Source organism: Pezoporus wallicus, unplaced genomic scaffold (assembly GCF_028554395.1).
Source record: "Pezoporus wallicus isolate ANWC-B61680 ecotype Strahan unplaced genomic scaffold, APGP_CSIRO_Pwel_v1 contig_5935, whole genome shotgun sequence".
NCBI lineage: Eukaryota > Metazoa > Chordata > Aves > Psittaciformes > Psittacidae > Pezoporus > Pezoporus wallicus.
The window spans coordinates 1,450,717-1,469,128 of NW_026637215.1; the positions used below are offsets into that span (position 1 = coordinate 1,450,717).

Genomic DNA, 18,412 nt, shown 5'->3' on the forward strand with positions numbered 1-18,412 from the left:
AGGACTTTGAAGGGAATGTGTAAAACAGATTGGTTTAATCTGTAAAATAACAGTTGAACATCAAAATGAATTTTACCTGTATTCACCCCCTTATTAATAGAGTATGGTTCATTGGGTATCAAAGACAACATTAAGATGGTCACGTATAAGAAGTGTAGTTGCTAATTTGAAACATAAAAAGGTATTTGTCAGGTGTTTTGACAAAGGATACAGAAATCATAACTATTATGGGGAAAAAAAATGGTGAGTGACTGTTCCTTGGAGGAGCCCAGAATACTAATGTTGTTCATGCAGGCCAAGAGTTACTGGTCCGTTCGAATGGAAACTCGTGTCCTAGCAAAGCACATTTGCCCCCTTCATTAACTACAGCACATAATTGACTTTTCTGCGTAAAAGAACAGCTGATGTCATTATTTCTGGAAGGGTGTCTGGAAAATGTCAGGGGATTCAATCTGTTCCTCTCAAAACAGAAAGAAAAGGCCCAGAAGAGTTCACTGAAAAAGCTGAATTTTTTCTTATTAAGTCCTATTAGGAATAATTAGGCTATTTTAAGTCCTGTTAGGAAATGTAGGAATGCTCCTTGGTTTGGAAATAGGAATCTTAGCTGATAGATGTGGTCTTAACTGTAGCTTTGTATCACCAAAAGAGTAATTTTAGACTCCTAAATGTTCAAAATTTCTAATATCAGAACAGAAAAGGAGAGACTTCTGACTTTATCAGCTATTTTAGCTGGATTTAGTTCCCTTACTAACCTGAATAGAGGATATTCTTTAATGGATGGAAAGCCACGTACATGTGCAAAGAACAATGTCCATGCTTATTTGCCGCTTCTGCACACATTTATCTGCCAAATCCCAGATTTAGAGATGCAGCTATGTTTCAAGAGAGGTTTTAAGATCTGTTTGTTATAGGAGACCGGTACCTACGACATTGGCAGACATGGTAAGAAATGAAACACCTCCCTCTCTTCTTTCTGAGCAATGTTGATGTTCATCATGCTTTGGGTGGAAAGTCGGGCTAGGTGAACTCCAGAGATCCTTGCCAATCTGAGTATGCCTAAACCCTGTGATACACCACTTAGATGGGCACTACCAACTGGTTCTAGCAGAATATATCTTCATGTCTTTGTCCAGTCTTTGGTACTGGAGTTTGGAAATGCGTGCTATGAAGACAGAAGGATAAGCAAGCTCAGGAACTTCTGGGCAGTCAGAAGTACAGCATTAGAGGCTGGTGCTCACTGAACCAGTGCCGTAGTGCTGGTGGGGATCACTGCCCCTTACGCAGTGGATGTGGTACATGTCCTAGGAGGCTGACGGACTGCAGCATCTTCAGAAACAGTACCTATCACACCAAGACTTAAAAAAATATATATAAAAATTAATCTGTTTCTTCATTTCTTACATTGGTTTACAATGGCTGGAAACATTCTTCATGAAACCCAAATGGTTTCCATCTTTCTAGGTTATAAAACACTTGGAAGCTAATTTTAATACAGCTCAGGGGAAAATTAAGCAAGTAGAAATAAGACACCTGCAGCAGCCATCCACCCATTCAGTTCTGAGCAAAACTTGGGAGACTGCCTGTGAGGCCAGTTTGAAAGGTTCTGTTACATTTATTCTCCTTTACTGCATTCAAGCATCACGATAAGAGCTTTTGTTTAGCTTCCCAGAGCTCTGGTTTTCCAAGAACGAATCATGAAAGATAATCAGTGGAGTCAGGAACATGAACAATGTGCAAGTTATCCGTTTCTTCTGGTATTAAAACTACAGAGGTGTTAATTTAAAGATTAAAAGTCTATTTAAGAAGTTCAATGGACCTTAATTTGACATCTTACTAGCAAGAATTGGTGACACAGTTAAAAAGTTGTATGTTGCAATGTTGTGTTAATGAAATTTCTGTTTCTACAGCTTGTCCCTGGCCCCGTGATGCTGGGCGGCTGAGTATTCCAACTGAGGTGAAAAGAACAAACCCTAATGAACAGCTGAGGCTGTTGCACAGTGTAGTAACTTGGTCTTCCTCCTGATCAACCTGACAACCCTTCCTTCAAGGTGATTCTTTAATTAGCTCACCGCTCCCTAGTAGGGGTTTGGAGATAGTTCTTTGGAGTACAACAGTACAAGACAAGAACCACTTCTCTTCTAGAGAAGGTGATGTCTTCCAGGGAACAGCCTCTAGGAAACCATGCTCTTTTAAAAATCAGTTACCTCTTACAGTCCCCATCTAAGAAAACTGCAGAAAGCTTGCAGCTGCACAGAAAAACACAGGTTATATTTGGCTTGAATAATATTATGACCTCAATATTTTGCCCTTCCTGTCTTCATATTAGTCTGTTTTTTTTTTTCTGGGGATGCATAAAGTATCTATCTCCCACCTGCACTTCAAGAAGTGGACATCCTTCAAAATCCCCCTACACTTACAGCAGTGTGGGAAGATGAAAGGTACACTAAAAATGTATCCTTCTTATAAAGTTTGGGAAATAGGAGTAGTATTTGGCTTCAAATGTTGCTCAAAAGAAGCTTGTTCAAATGTCTACAAGTCTCTAGATGGCTGCAGAAACATGAAGATAGTGATACACAAAGCAGCACTGGAAACTGACCCAAATCTATAAAATGGACCCAAAGCTATAAAATGTGAGAAGCTATACTTACACTGCAATTTCTTGGTTTTCTATTACATTGAAACCTACTTGGCCTCATCCCATGAGGGAGACGTCTACAAGAACCTAACAATAAGGAAGATCTGCATATTTATTTCATAACAAGGTTTATGTAAGCAGAAATCAAGTGTCTACAACTATACTGCAGTGTATTAAGGTTTTCCTTCACTGTCGTTCAAGCCTTCCATATTATTCCTGAACAGCCATTACTCTACTTACACAGCAAGCACACTGCAGAATGTGAATGGCAATGAGGCTTTAAAAGAAGAGCAAGTTATTGAAAAGATCTCCTCCTTTTAACCAAATATAGATACAATAGAAACTATTACAGAAACTAGAAAAAAACATGGTGACCTTATTGAAGAAGTGGAGCAAGATGCCTGGACCCAACATTAAGAACCGACACATTCTTACCTGCAATGTGAGCATAGCACACTAGAGCACTGATAAAGAATCACTTTCTAGTGGTGTTTTTTAACAAGTACAGCTACAACATCAGACTGTTGTGCTGATTCTCTAATATCAGCCACTGGCACAATTTGTTGCTCCATGATTTGGGGAATGAAAGAAAGCAGAATGTGAAACCAAAGAATGACAAAATGACCATTACAAATCAACTGAATGGCTGCAATACTAAACCAATCAAATTATTGGTACAGGTTAGAAAAGGAACAATATGAAATTAATTAGTAACTTTCCAGAAACAGTAATCTAAGAAGTCACTTACATGTTATGTTTTCTAACATTAGTTAAGAATGGGTTTTTGAGCATGTCAGTTGTTACATGTAATATTTAAACACTGTAGATATCTTAAAACTACTGGCTTGGATTATGCATGTCCTAAAGCTCTTGTCAAACACCTTTGTCAAAACATGTGCTATGTACCAAGCAGCTAGTATGTAAAATGCTGCTTTCCCAACCGTATTACAGAAAATCCCTCTGAAGTTAACTTCTGTTCATATAGGAATAAATGAAGGATCCTTTAGTAGAATTCTACCCTAATTCACATTCACTCTGAAGCTGGATGACATTTAGACCTGCTTTCCTAATGGGTGTTACGTGGGTTGAATGTGAACTAAAATATCAGGAAGAACATGTCTGTATACACCGCTCCATACATTAGGAAGTGTGGGTGTTCCCTGCAGAACTAGGTAAACCCAGTATTTATGGACTGACTGTCCTGCTCAACCACTGGCTCTTTCAATGCAGCACATACGTGCTGGCTTTAATAACACATTTATTTTCCCATGCTGAGAGTAGACAAAAGGCAGTATTTTTCCCTTCCACGGCGCAGACAGTCTTGTACTCTTTGTTGTACGATGGAATTATAGTGCAATAACTGCTAAATTTATACTGTAATAACTGTTGATGTAAGATGGCATTTTAGTAGCAAATGATCATAAATTCTGTAGGTGTTGTGTTGGATGTGAACTGTGCAAACAGTTCTACATTTCAGTGTCTCGTACAGATTCTAAATGCTCTTGCTGGTGAGCATTACCATCTTCCAAACAACTCATCTGATTCTACAGAACAGCAAGAATTATCACTCTCCATCCACTCTTTTAGTTGCAACATCTATTATGTACTCTACTTAAAATGCCCCACAAACCCAGTTCGTCACGTCTCCTGCAGTCCTTAGGATTCTGGTCTTTAAATACATGACAGTCTCTCGCATGGAAAACTGGGGATTTATTCTGAAGCAGGCAGTGAGGTGGTCTCATGGTCAGTTTGCACTGGCTATTTCATTCTCAAAACCCTGCAATCCTACTCTAGTTTTGTATCTTCCTGCATGCAATCTTTCAGTTTTGAACTACTATTGTATGAGGTAAGACAACTAAGATCTTATGTCTCAAAGTCATCTACATTTATTTTATAGTTTAAGTAGTGGGGGTGATATTTATTGGACTAAGGCCAGCCAAATCAGCATGAACTATCTCATAGGTAACGAATTTAGATAGATGGGTGCATGCAGAAAATGCTGAGATCCATCCTTGCAGACGTTTAAGGGCCATGGGAACTGCAGATCTCACAAAGCTTTAAATGGCACAAGGGAGGCTGCCAAAGCCCAGCTGCCAGAGAGGAGCTTACTTGTGAGCAGCAGTCAGTACCTTCCCAGTCTGCAGGTATGCCTGAGCTGCACACAGGGCTGCCCCCAAGCTGTGAAGCAGCACACAGGACAAGTCTTGTGTTCAGGAACCTCCTCTATATTGTATCACCAGAAGCCAGAGCGGTCACTCGCATCTCATCCAGGTTTCACTGGGTCAAGCATTACAGGAAACTTGGGGTGCGGTGCAAGGGAAAGACTGCTCCTATGTGAAGAAGCAATAGAGGAGGCTCTGTGTGGAATCCTAAATTCTATGCTATGGTGAGTTCTGACAATCAGTAAGGCACAGTGAGCTCTGATCTGGCCAAGGAAATGGGGTTTCTTGAACTCTTCCTCAGTGTCTCAGGAGGTAGGGATTAGTGCTGCCCGTTTTGCTGACGGTTTAATGCTGCAGCCTGCTCAGTGCTTTGAAATGGCATTGATTGATACGGGAATTATCAGCAATTGCAACAGTGATAAATACATTTGTGAAACCAGAAGAGAAGGAAATGAGCTGTTTGACACTGTGACAAAACAAAGAGTGTCACTTCTACACAGCTCTTCTGTTAGAAACAGACACAAAGAACGAGAAAGGGTTAACCCATCATCTCCAGGTTACTCTCATGGCTTAGAAAAAATACTCTTATTTACTCTCTTTAGCAAACACTCTCTTTAGCAAAAATCAACCTCTTTTGGAGTGGGGAGGTTCTGAGGACCCTTGCCTACCTCCGGAATAAAACTGTAAGAACATGAAAGATGCTGAAGAAATCCTGAATTGTGTGATAGGCCCACGATAGGTTGTTTATGGCCAAAGTTATCTTTAGCCATAATAAACTCCAGGTAAATGAAAAACTTCACAAAACTACCCACAGCAGAAACTTCTGATTCAGAAGGAGTCAGATCTTAATGGTAAAACTTAGGTTAGAAAAAAGTAAAGTTGTTTCCACTTCATCCTTAATTTCCCTCTCCATGTAAAGGTATAATTTTGTTGGGGTTCCCTTGGGATAGTGCTATCTATAAACCTTCCAGGAAAAACTGCTAAGCCTGCTCAGGAAAGGGATCGTAAGGGCTGGGAAAATATGACATCCACATTTGGTTTTGTTTTGCAGTTTGTGTACATTTCCTCAAACACTAAAAGACATTACCAGCCATATGGTTACATTTTCCAGCAAGTGCTGCCACTACCTCGGACATGTGGCTTTGTATGATGATGCAAACGTTGCTCCAAAATACACAGCCCTTCCTGAAACACAAACAAGCCACTGCCTATCTATCAGGAACGTTCTTTACTTGGGGGGGGGTGGGGGGTGTAATATATAAAAGCATATATTGAAAAGAGAGGATTGCTTACCTCAAAAATATAATCTTTTCCATCCTTTCCATGCACAGCTTTAACAGCACAGATGTCCAAACCACCAAATATTTCAGAACAGGTGTCAACCCACAGCTTGTACCTGTTTCGTAAAGACAAGTTGCTCTGTGAGTATCTCATCAGGCTCCCGTCTGCCCACAGGCTCACCCAGGGATGCATTTTACAGACCATTTGCCCTAAATGCACAACTGTCACTTGATTGTCAGTTTTACTGATTTTGTATTTCCCAGAACAGTGGCTGAGACATCCTGGCCTGGTCACTCGGCTTTCCCCCAGTAATAGCCAGAAAAGCTGTGGCTCTGTATCCTGACCCAGTGTGATGCTGGATTCTATCCCGGTTCATACTGGTCCAAACATGCGTCTGCTTTAAACAGTGAGTAACTTGAAGATAATACATGCTGTTTGAAACACAAACAGCACTTAGCTATAGGCCACCCTGCCCCTCCAGTGCCCTCATGCAGGTACAGCTTGCTAGCTGTGGCTGTACTTCACAGAAGGAGGGTTCATCATCTGACCAGATTTTGTGGCTTCAGCGTGCCAAGGGGCTTTAGAAAGTCAGGAACAGGGCTTTTATTTTCCTGTGCAATTCAAACACCTGCATCTGTGCACACATTCAGGTGTGATAATCCTCTTCCCTACTATGCTTGGGGGTGTGCTTCATTACAGATGGGTTTTATACTTTCACCAGCAAAACCAGAATGAGAGTCTCCATGTTAATTTGTGGACCCAACTGTATTCCAAAGTAGCGACAACAGCTTTAGATGCACATCATGAACCAGACAGAAGAGAAAGCAAACCCACCCTACAGATGATGCAAGAGGAACAGACATACACCACCATGTAAGTTACGCAGCACACAGCACACAGGCAAGGGCAACATCCTTCGTGTGGGGTTACAGACAACCCCAGCAAAATTCAGCTGCAGGGTAGAATTCCTCTTAGTTCTTTACAACTCCTAAAAACGGGCAGTGTTTCGTACAGCACTGAACAGAACTCCTCCACTCATTTTCAAACCTCGTGGTGAGAAATACAGACTGAGGAAAGGCCAGTTTACCCTGTCTACATGGAGTACCAGGGGTTATTTTTCTTTCTCTATGAATAGAGAGATTATCTGACTAACAAGGGAATGAAGTGGGACTTACTAGAGAAAGAGTGAGGCAATTCCTGTGATCAAGCACCGAACTGCTGGGACCGAACAGGGAGCCATAATGCTTTGCTGAGAGCATGCTGAGGTGATGTAAGCTGTGTGTGTTTGCTTAGGGGCAAGGACTGACTCACACGACACAAAACAGCATTGAGAGCTGTGATTAGCTAATGTCCTAGCTGTGCATGGGCACTGGGAAGTGATGAGATGATCCTGAAAGGTTAGGGAGGCAGACAGCACAGCTCCACCAAATGAGGGACGTCTGCTTAAACCCCCAAGTTTTAAAGCAGCCATTTATCATCAACTTTTTCCTCTTTCATTGGCCAGCATTTGAGTATAAATGAGAGCTATTTCCTCTCAGAGACCCTCTCCTGAGCCAGCCTTTGAGCCACGATGATGGATTTGCCACATCACAGTATTTTCCATTGCAAAAAAACCCTGCTGTAATAAACATAGCATTTGACTTCACTGGAGGATCAAAGGGAACTCGATACTGGGCTGGGAGCTTATTCATAAATAAATATCTTCAGTAATAGCATCCTTTCCAAGTAAACTTATTAGGTTACATTCGCTCTCTTTTCTGATATCAAATCTGTTCCAGTGGAAAAGGTTTATTTTAAGCAGAATACAAAGACATCCATACAAGTGTTTGAAAAGATCCTGATGGTAATATGTTAGCAAGGAAAATAAGTTTTTTCCTGTGAGAAACATGTTTTTTGTCCAAAGTGAGAGGTTGCTTTGGATGCCTGACAATTTCAACATCTGTAGATGCACTGACTGCCCAGGCTGCTTGCGTGGTGCACTTGCTTATAAGTAACTTTTGCTTTGCTGTAAAATACCAATGTGTATCTCAGAAGTAGCTTAGGAAGTCCTGAAGGCACCAAAACTTGTCTTTAAGAGTAAATATCTGGGCTTCATATGAAAACCAATGAAGACATTTTCTTTAAAATACTGAAACATGAATGAGATCTATGAAAGGGTTTTTAATTGTCTTCTGCCAGCAAACACAGAGCTGGAAAAACACAGCTACATTTGGAAAGAGAGGTCTTGGATGGAGCAGCTTGTACTGTTTTAAACCCAAGGCTTGCCCAGTAGGTTTGACAAGAGGTCACGGTTTTTCTTTTCCAGAGCAGATACAGTGTGCAGCAGCCTTGGAACTGGCAGATCTACTACTGCTCCTTGGGTGTCTGACATGACAGATCTGGTGTGCCAGAGGAGGTGGGCACAGTCGCATGGGTCTCTTCACATCCTGCCTGGGGAGCAGTGCCTCTCTGAAATGGAGGGGTCAGTAACAGTGTGCATCACTGAAATGGGCTTCTCCACCTTGCCATGGTCCCTCACTGTGCCACATTCTTCCTTCTTTTCTAAATGTCTAGACTAAGGTTTGTATTCAGCCAACAATGTCAACTGGGGCAGTGTTTTCAAAGCACTTCTTCCTCATTCATGACACGCTCTGTGCAGGAAATGCATGTGCATCAGATCGGGTGGCTTCTGAGGTGGAGGTTAAGCTACCTCCACTCTTCAGAAAACTTCAGTTTGCCCTCCTCTTCCTTGCTCTGTGTTGTGCGCTTCGGTGGGTAATCAGACAAGAAGCGGAGCTATGTGATACATACCCCTCTTTGTTAAGAGACAACGTCCACCTTTTCCATGCTTTTTTCTTCATCAGCATAAAAGAAGTTCTGGATTGTTGGCTAGCATTTTTTTAATGGGAAAATACCTATTATGCTCTACTTGGCTTACATTCAAAAACAGAAGCAGAAGCGAAGCACAGAGAGCTTTTACAGCGAGGCAGCTGGACAAGGTGAGTGTTTCATCCTCATTACCCTCACTTGGTATTGTTTAGTTTTCCTTATGGCAAGACTAAAGTGCCTGTGTTTGTCCAGAGGAATGCACTGTAATCACACACACTGAAGCACTTTCTTCTCCCTCTCTGCAAAGACATAACCTCACTTTCTAAAGGAAGGTGAGGGAAATGAGAAAGAGAAACTAATGTGGCTCCACTCCATCCCCAGAGGAGAGATCAGTGAGGACACAGTCTAGACAGGGGTTGGACAGCAAGCAGCTGTAATTCCCATCTTATTTGTTTTCACCTTTCCAGGGCAGGCAATGGTTCAGTTCCTGTGTCGCCCTCAGCTCATAAGAGGCACTGACTTGTAGGTTTCAGGCTTTAAAACAAAACCAACCCACAAAACAACCAATCCCCCTCCAACAGCAACAGCCTACTGTTGAACATGGAAACACCTTACAGATTACACTGCTATTGTACGTTTTTTTTTCAGCTTCCAGTGGTAGCAGCCTTGGAGAAGCTGAACAAAAGAAAACCCAAAGCCACCAAAAAGCCCCCCAGATTTCTTATGGAGGGAGCAAAGGCTGTATGTTGTGGTGACCTTGGAGCAAATGAGCGGTAAGTGAGAGGAGGTCTATCAATGGGAGACCTGAGCTTCCAAATGGTACTGCAAGGAGAATGTTTCTGACTGGACTGCAAAGTATCTAGCATAAGGATGGGAGAACAAGAAAAGCACAGTAAACCGAAGCAGAGCTGGAATGATGACATGAGGAAAACGAGCTTCGGTATATCCCAGCATCTGGGTAAAGCCTCACAGTGCAGGTCAGTGGAAAGTCCATAAATGAAAAATAAGCAATGTAGCAGGACTGAAAAAAGAGAAGAGAAATGTGATTTAAACGGGCAAAGTTAAGACCAGGGCGCTTGGTTAGAACAGACGATGTAGAAGGAAAACAGCTTCAAACACTGTAGCATGGGGTAAGACATGGGGAAAAGGGCAAATGAACCAGAGGAAATGGCTGACAGGTTGAATCCAACAAATGGAATTTTTCTGAAGGGAATTGCAGTGGTTTTCTAGGTGCAGATGTGGATGTAGGAACCCAAGGGTGCAGCACCTAGTACTATACTAAGGCTAGTACCTAGTTTGGGTAGTGAACACTGAGTCAAGTCATTTGGAACTCCTGGCTCATGTTCATGTTTCCACACAGAACAAGACACATGCATATCTGTGCACTGCACAGCAACAGTGCAATGGTAAAAACCTCATTGTGAATAAAACCCCATTAGTTTTGGGTTGGTTTTTTTAATTACCTTGTACATGAGACTCGACTTACTTATCTGACATAGCAATTTGTTCCAGCATTGCAGAGCCCGTGTTTGTCTTCCAGTTTCCGGATATGGAAGTTCTCCTGAAAGGGGGAAAATATTACAAAGACAGCCAGTGGCTTTGTATTTTCACTCTCTCTTAAATCCCTCTGATCATCCCATGAACACTGTAGCAGTATTTACACCTTTTTCACCCCTGGCAGCTTGTGACAGAACATCTAAAATGTGAAGACTTCTAATAGGCATCACAGTATCAGTAACACCCGCTCTGCCGTAGGCACGTTCTGCAGTAGGACAGTATTGAGAACTGCTGTTCCTCACTCAACTTCAGACCTTCCTTTCTAGAAAAGCTCCTATGATGAAGTGAAAGACTTAGCAAGAAGCTGTTACTGGTTGTAAAGGGTAGACTGGTTTGTAACAAACTGGTACTGCAAATGTCAGCAAACTGAAGCTTCAGCTTCTCATTTCAACTCCATACCCCTGCAGGGCTAGGTCCCACTACTGGAAAATCAAGACAGCTGCATTTTTAACACCACTGAAGTCATCTCAGAGCACTTTTAGAGCTGGATTTTGCTTTATTCTACAGCTTTCACTCTTTGCTAGTTTACGACTATAACCCAAATGGTTTATGTCAGTGCTTGAGTGCACCACCTTCCATTTAATCCCTAAGAAAAAAAATCATATAGAGGGTATTTCTTCCCAGATCAAGCACTGCTACCAGGGCTGAGGAAATTACTGTTCTCTGAAACCTAAATGTCGTACTGGGAATAGGCGAAGGATACAAATTATGAGGTGTTTCCAGTTAGTAAAATAATAGGAACATCTGTAATGTATTAAAAGTATATTAGGCAGCAGCTATAGTTTTCTCTCCATTTCTCTATTAACCTAATGATGAGGGTCAGTAGCAGCTGTGGGGAAACCCCGACTTGTCTATGCTGTGTTCTCTGTCGGTGTGGGAGAAGGGGGAACATGCATGTTGAGTGCTGTGTGTAAGTTTGCTCAGTAATACGGCTATTTAGTGATTTCTGTTTAATTATCTAAGGTTATATTTATATATACCCATCCCTGGCAGTGTTCAAGGCCAGGATGGATGGAGTCTTGGGTGACATGGTTTAGTGTCTGGTGTCCCTGCCCATGGCAGGAGGTTGGAGCTATATGATCTTAAGGTCCTTTCCAACCCGAACCAGTCTGAGTCTATGATTCTAAATGTGTCTACTTACAAGTGAAAAATCGTAAGTTCATGACTACTCTGCACACATCCTCTGCACCAGAGAGATAATACTTCTCACAAATCACAATTCAGATCTGCTGCAGACTTCTCGAAGGCAATATACTATTTAAAGTGTCTTTTAGGAAGCAAGATGTGACCAAATCAGAGAAAAAAAGAAATTGTTAAATTGCCCTGAAGCCTTTTAACAAGTATCTAGTTCAACATCTTCACCTGCACTGAGGCAGTCTCAGCACTACTGTCTAGAGAAGAAAACGTGGTCTGCTTTAAGCCATGCTTCCAGTCAATGATTTGAAAGGTCCCTGTTGAAGCTGAAGCAGTCTCCTGACCGGCTGCTTGGCTGACTGCAAGGATGCTGCAGGTACCAGGTGAGGCCTGAGAGGAACACCATGGACACAGACCTGACTGGTGCAATCTCAGCAGCTTGTGGGCTGGACAAAGAACTCCAGGGAACAACAGGGGTTCCATTAGACCATGGTTAAGTGATACAAAAAGCACTCAACCAGACCAGCTGGCACCTGAAACCTTAGGTATCATTTCTGTAACTCATATATGGTTTCCTCTACTGAAACACAAAGATTCCCCTCCCTCTTTCACTTCTGTTCTAATAATTGCTAAGGGTCTTTCACACTGTCATTTTCTCCTTTTTTACTAAACACTGAATGATATACCAAACAAAACCTAACGCTTTTGAGTGCTTCACATTTAACCTATTTTCACTCGATTAGGTCTTTGCAAAGAAGAATGAACTGTTTTAAAACTAGGGGAAAAGGAATTATGATTAGTATAAACAATTCCTAGTAACTTGTGCTTCCCCTTCTCCAACACCTTGCCTTCTTTAGTACCATTTAAAATACAAACTGCTGGGACAGAGACCTGTCATCAGAAAAATGCATAGAAGCATCTACCTGCAACTCCTGTGTAGGCAGCCTGCTTAGGGTGTGATTCTATAGCTCTGCTGCTCTTTGGGGTAGATCTGCTCTCCTTTCGTTTTACTGACCTTCGGATCAAAGTCCAGTAAGTTATGGATTTACAGTACTGCTTTTGGAGAGAAGATCTGGATGCAGTGGTTTTGTATTGCTGTTTTTCTTCATTGTGTGTGACCCTTTTAACTCTATTTCCTTGAAGTCAGATGAATTCTGTAATGGTACCAAGTGCAGTTAAATATGCGTCACACAGCACTTTGAGGAGCTGTGGTATTTAGAGGGATTCAATGCTGCATTCGAGCTATAATCTCTACTGACAGATGATAAGCACCAGTGTTTTGTGAGTCATGGATCCACTTATACCACAATTTCCCACAGCATTATAAAACTGAAGCTCTTAATAACTCTCTTTAAACTACAAACCCAAATGTTTCACTGGTATTTTTTGTGGTGGCTCTCTTAAGTACTCTGTTCCTGTGTCACAGAACAAAATGAGAACCAGCTGTAAAATGATATTCTACTGACATAATGTATGTGTGCGCATATGAAGAATTTTGTAGACATTTGGTAAATCTCCTCTTCATGATGCTTTGTAGCACTGGACTGGTACTGCATTTTTGGGTGTGATTTAAGTGTATGAAAGAATCTGGAGACCAAAGCCTGCTAGGCTTTTAGCATTTGGATGAACCCATAGTTTCTGAGTAGAAACTTAAAAATAATAAAAGGTAGGAGGAGCAGGCTGTCTTTTTAGCTTATTTTTGCTGTCCCTTAGGCCAACTGCTTCTTCTGTGAAGAAACATTTGTGTTTGAAAATGATAAATTTACCATTGGCTGACTCTTCCAGAATTACTCCAGACACTGAACAGCATTTAAATTTCCAGTCAAAGAAAAAAACGGAGGGCTCCCTCCTATGAAACGCAGGGTCCAATTTGTACCGTAGGGAATGAACCATCAAGTTACTAACATTGCGTCTGAGTGCTGGTATCTGGTGGTGTGTCATAACCATTGAGAGTTGGGCCTTAGCCCTAAGACTCTGCCACTCGGGAGCTGTAAGACAGGCAAATCAACTCTGTTTATTATAAACAACAGAGGAGGGGTAGCACAGCATGAGAAATCTGCCTGTCAAAGCTCCAACGAGAGAGGAAAGTGCTAGCCTAGCCTTGGAGGGGCGGAAGCAGTACAAAAAGGGCTGAGACGGCAGAAGGAGGCTGACTGCTGACTGGAAGGAGCAGATGCTGAATAGCACAGAGTAGAATAAAAGGGGCAAGGGAGAACCCACAGCAACGAAAAAGGTTAGGCAGAAGGAAAGGATTAAAAGCCACAGAGTGGTCTGGAAAAGAGGTGGGACTGGATCAAGCAATGGTTTGGACAGAGAGGAGAGAGGTGACCTTGGGGTGTAACAGTATGGTGCTGTTCAAAAACGTAGGTTGGATCTCTCCGGACATGGGGCTAAAGCCACCAAAAGTTAACAGTCTGGAGCACCAATGTAAGCCAAACAAGCAGAATTGGGACTAACTTCCCTGGAGAAGCCAGGGGCTAGAGGCTGTATTGCCTGTAGGGAGAGGTGGGGTGCACCCAACACACCTACAACCCCGTAGGGAGCTTGAGCCAGCGTTTCTGTCAGAACACTGACAGTCACCAACAGAGGATTCCAGAAACCTCTCGATCCTCGCAAGCTTTTTGAGTCTTATGCCTTGTCACTGTGGACAACGCAGATTTCCAACACACTTCTTTTGCAAAATGTAGGTAATTCTGGGTTCAGAATAAAGCAGAAGGATTGAGTGTCCATACTGCTGGAGGGACCTGACCTACAGGAAGGGTGTTTCCAGCAGCGCTGTGTTGTGCTTTGATAGGGTCCCTCAGGTGCACAGTGAGAGGCAGATGAACTGGAGAGCTGCTCCTGAAAGGCCTTATCTTTCATGTTCTTACTCCAATACCCCTTAAAGTCATATGCCTGGAGAGGCCAGCAGTGATTCATGCAGTTTGGATCTTGTGACCGTCATGTCTTAGGGGAGAGGTTAAGAGGATGTGGCCTTCCAATATCAACCTAAGGTGAAGTATTTTGCCCCTTCTCCCAACCCTGTGCAGGTTTTACTTTCTCACAGAGCCTGTTGGCTGTTCCTGAATCACTTGACACTTAATGCTAACCCTGTCCTTCACATTATAAAACATTTTACCCATTTTCTTTAACACAGCTCCAACTTCTGCTTCTCTTATGGTTTATGGGTTTGATTGGAGTTCAGTTGTTTCTACTGATAAAGAACTTGACTGTACCTTATGAACATCAACATACAAAGAATCTCTGATCCCTCCAATGTTACAGGAGTTAGAGAAATATCTTTGCATGTGTGGTGTGCATATATCAATGCATGTGTGTATTTTTATCCATGTTTTGTTGTAATTTTTGTGCCTCAGAAGTGTAAGCATGAAGGAGTGAAGATATGAGATGATCTAACTGGTCTATAAGACAAGAATGAAATGAGTGTATGTCAGATTACATTGCTTGATAATTGAAACAGACTGAAAATGTGCATAAATACAGTTACCATAGCTCAGGTACTACATGATAACCTACTTTGCTCCTGTAGTTTAATGTTGTCTGTGCAACTGAAACACCCTTGTAGACTCTTGTATAGTCAGGATCCTTAAAAAAACACCTGGATTCTAAAGTTAGAAGAGATTTTCATCCATATATGTGAAGGTCGCTGTGAGATTAGAACTCTTCCTACATGTGTTATGTTAAAAGGAGAGTACTTTGTTGCATTAGAGCGCTATGATTCATGTTTGTGCGAATGAATGCCACCTATGTCCTTAGAGAAAATTTGACCCTAAGTTGTTGAAAAGATACAAAGGAATCTGATTTACCAAGTCCTCTATAAAAACAAATCCCCTTCCAAATGCTCCTTTCAGTAAATGAAAAAATAAGCCAAGGTTAGCAGGAAAACCCCTCTGGCAGGCTCACCTGGTGTCTTATTCTCCTCCTCCCAGCCACAACCAACTCAATAATCTGGGTAAATCTGGATAAATCTGGAAGTCTAAAACACTGTCTGTCCAGAGAGGCACACCAGCTCAGAGACTCATCCAACAGGCTTAATCTTATTGGTGCTTATCACATTTGAAACAAAAGGATGAAAGAACATAAGGTATTGGCTCACATGTATGCTTTGTAGTTACTGCCTATCTTTTGGATCCTGATGTCATATTTGGAGTCTATGAAGGGTTCAGTAGTGGCGTAGGTCTGAGTAAGTGCTACCACGCTGGCTATGTCCTGAAAATCGTAGTGGTTTTCTACCTTGATCTGCAGCCATCATACCACAAGTAAACAACATACACAAAAGAAAAAAGAGCAATTAGGAATAAAATGTAGAATTCAGTTGCAAATGGCATTCATGAGAAGTATGGCTTTTGACAGCATCAGTTTATTAAAAAGTATTGGCTATTCGATCTGATTTGTAGACTCGGTAACATTCCTGCACTAAAGTACCTATTTTTTACACAAAGTATTACCCATCGTCTGTAGGAAGCAATCTGTAGACAGTGGAATTTTATGGTGCTTTTCAGTTTTGTTAAGCGGCAGTCGTTAATGTGAGAGCTGGAGGCTTCAGGGGTTTTCAAGGTGTGCTGATCTGCCACAGTGACTGATACAAAACCCTTGTTCACTCTCTGAATTGCTGATGTAACAGAGCCCACCATGACTGTCACATCACCTCTCTCCCAGGAGGGAGGAGATGAAGGGTCCTGAGGAGCGAACATTCACACGGAGCACTGACGGTTGGCTCGAGGGAGTAGGACCAGTTTTTTCCCATTTTTCTCACTTCTCTGCAAGGAGTCAGGCTTTTAGAAGTAGGATTTCCCGGTTGTGGAACACTGTGGTGAATGGTATGAAATCCATCAACATCCTGACACAAGGGGGAGGTGGAAAAATTGAGGGGAATACTGATTTAGGGGGGGAGGGAGGAGGAGACTGTAGAGGACAGAGGCATCACTTCTGGACAGGGAAGGCACATCTCTCCAGTTGACTTAAAGGAAGCAGGCTGAAATGAGGAGAAGAGAAGCCTTAGTGCTAGTAGAAAATGGGAGAGGAAAACTGGATGTCCAACATGCTGACTCCAAGTACAGTTCACATGGGTGAGGAAAGGAGGCAGGGATTAGTATTTCTCATGTTATCTAATATTAGGAGAGTTTGGAGGTCTTCGCAGGCCCAGCATCTTGTTTGCTTCCACTGTCACCTGGTACTTAAAAGGGAACCTGCAGGCCAGTGTGCCCCAGCTGACAGATGGATATTAAATGGAGTCTGGTGAACCTAAAAGAAGTCATCAGGCTTAAGTATTTGCTCTCAACTCCCAGCTGGAGAACAATACAGAGTAATTTGCCAGTTGAGAGCCACAAAACCAGACACAATGCCTGGTTTCAACCTGGTTTCTGAAAACTTCATAGCATGTGTAAGTCTCATTACAACCAATGGAACCTCTACTCCTTGTAATGCCTGTCAGGAGGACAACCTCTGTTTGGACTCTGAAGTAAGCATTGTACTACAAGAGACCAGCATTTAACCTTTCAGGATTCAAAATCTTTTATAGCTAAATATATCTATTTCTAGACATTTGATGTGCTGAACATTTCTGTGCATTATTTCCCTTTTCTATAAATGAGAGGTGAATATTGGAAGTGCAATACGAACATTCTAATACTTCACATATGCAACCCACAGAACCTGCAGTTTAAGGAATCAGTGGTTAATTCTGCTCTTAATTCTGATGGATTTCCACTGACTTACTAAAGGTGAAATAAATCAAAACAGTCATAGGCAAAAGAACATAGCATACAGTACAACTGCATAATTACTGAGTAAAACACAGCTTAATCAGTTTTCTATTTGTGTTACTAGTGGCAAATGTTATGTTCATGGAGCTTTTGGAGATTCAAGATGATAAATGTAATTATTCTCTGATGATTTGGTTTAAAATCTAAAACTCTTACACCACTGAAGTGTTTTCAGTGACAGAAAGTGGTTAATCTATAATGACTAGAAATGTCCACCTCTACCAATGACAGCCAGATTTACATCATTTCCCCCTGAACCAGCATTGTGAGAGAAGTGATATCAAAACAGCTGTACTCACCACTGAAATGCAATTACTTTGGAGAAAGAAAGCAGCAGTTATATAGCGGTATGAAACAATCACAGAGAATACATTAAGATAGGAAATGAATAAAAGTTCAGTATCAAGCTGAAACTAATAAGAACCAAGGCAAAACCTTTCTATGCTCCCAGGTCCAGTAAGCTGGACTGTGCGAACAGACCTTGACTCTTACACAGTTTCATTTCAGTCAACTAAATTCATACGTAAGGTTCTGCTTTGAGAAAGCATCTCAGCATGTTTCAAAGAACACCCTAGAGAGGACAATGCATAAACTGAAAAGGCTTCAAAGTGAAGCATTATGGGTTTCACGTTTTCCTAAAGAGAGATGCCTTCTCAACTAATGTACAAGCGGGGATTTGCAGGGGTAGGGATCCGAGACAGAGTTTGGACAATGAAAAGTTAAACTATCCAGGAAACAACAGAACATGCGTGTTTTTTTAGACAAACACCCGGCCTCCTAACATGCAATAAGTAGCATCTGCACCTTTCCCATGCCTGAATGAGCATGTCCAATCTTCACAACAACAGGAAATGTTGGCATTGTTAGCTAAGGGGAAAACAAGAGAGACGTATTAGAGATACTAGAGACAGCAACCAGGGTTAAATGATTAAACTACATCATTTATGAAAATTATTTAAGCATGACCATAATGCAGCAAAGCTGTTCTTGCCATGGGGTTACCTGAACCGCTGCTCAGCTCCATGCAGCTATGTATGCGCTGATGAGATACTGCATGCGCTTTCAGTGTC

At 41.8% G+C, this 18,412-nt stretch overlaps 1 protein-coding gene across 1 annotated transcript in view; it reads right to left on the minus strand.

Moving 5' to 3' along the window:
• Positions 1-18,412, minus strand: part of SYN2 (synapsin II) — a 171,797-nt gene that overhangs the window by 28,548 nt on the left and 124,837 nt on the right. Inside the window, exons 6-9 of the mRNA XM_057404209.1 lie at positions 18,147-18,209; positions 15,674-15,816; positions 10,373-10,447; positions 6,091-6,193 (exon numbers count right to left, since the gene is read on the minus strand). Of these exons, the coding sequence (XP_057260192.1) occupies positions 6,091-6,193; positions 10,373-10,447; positions 15,674-15,816; positions 18,147-18,209 (384 nt within the window). The remainder of the gene's footprint in view (positions 1-6,090; positions 6,194-10,372; positions 10,448-15,673; positions 15,817-18,146; positions 18,210-18,412) is intronic.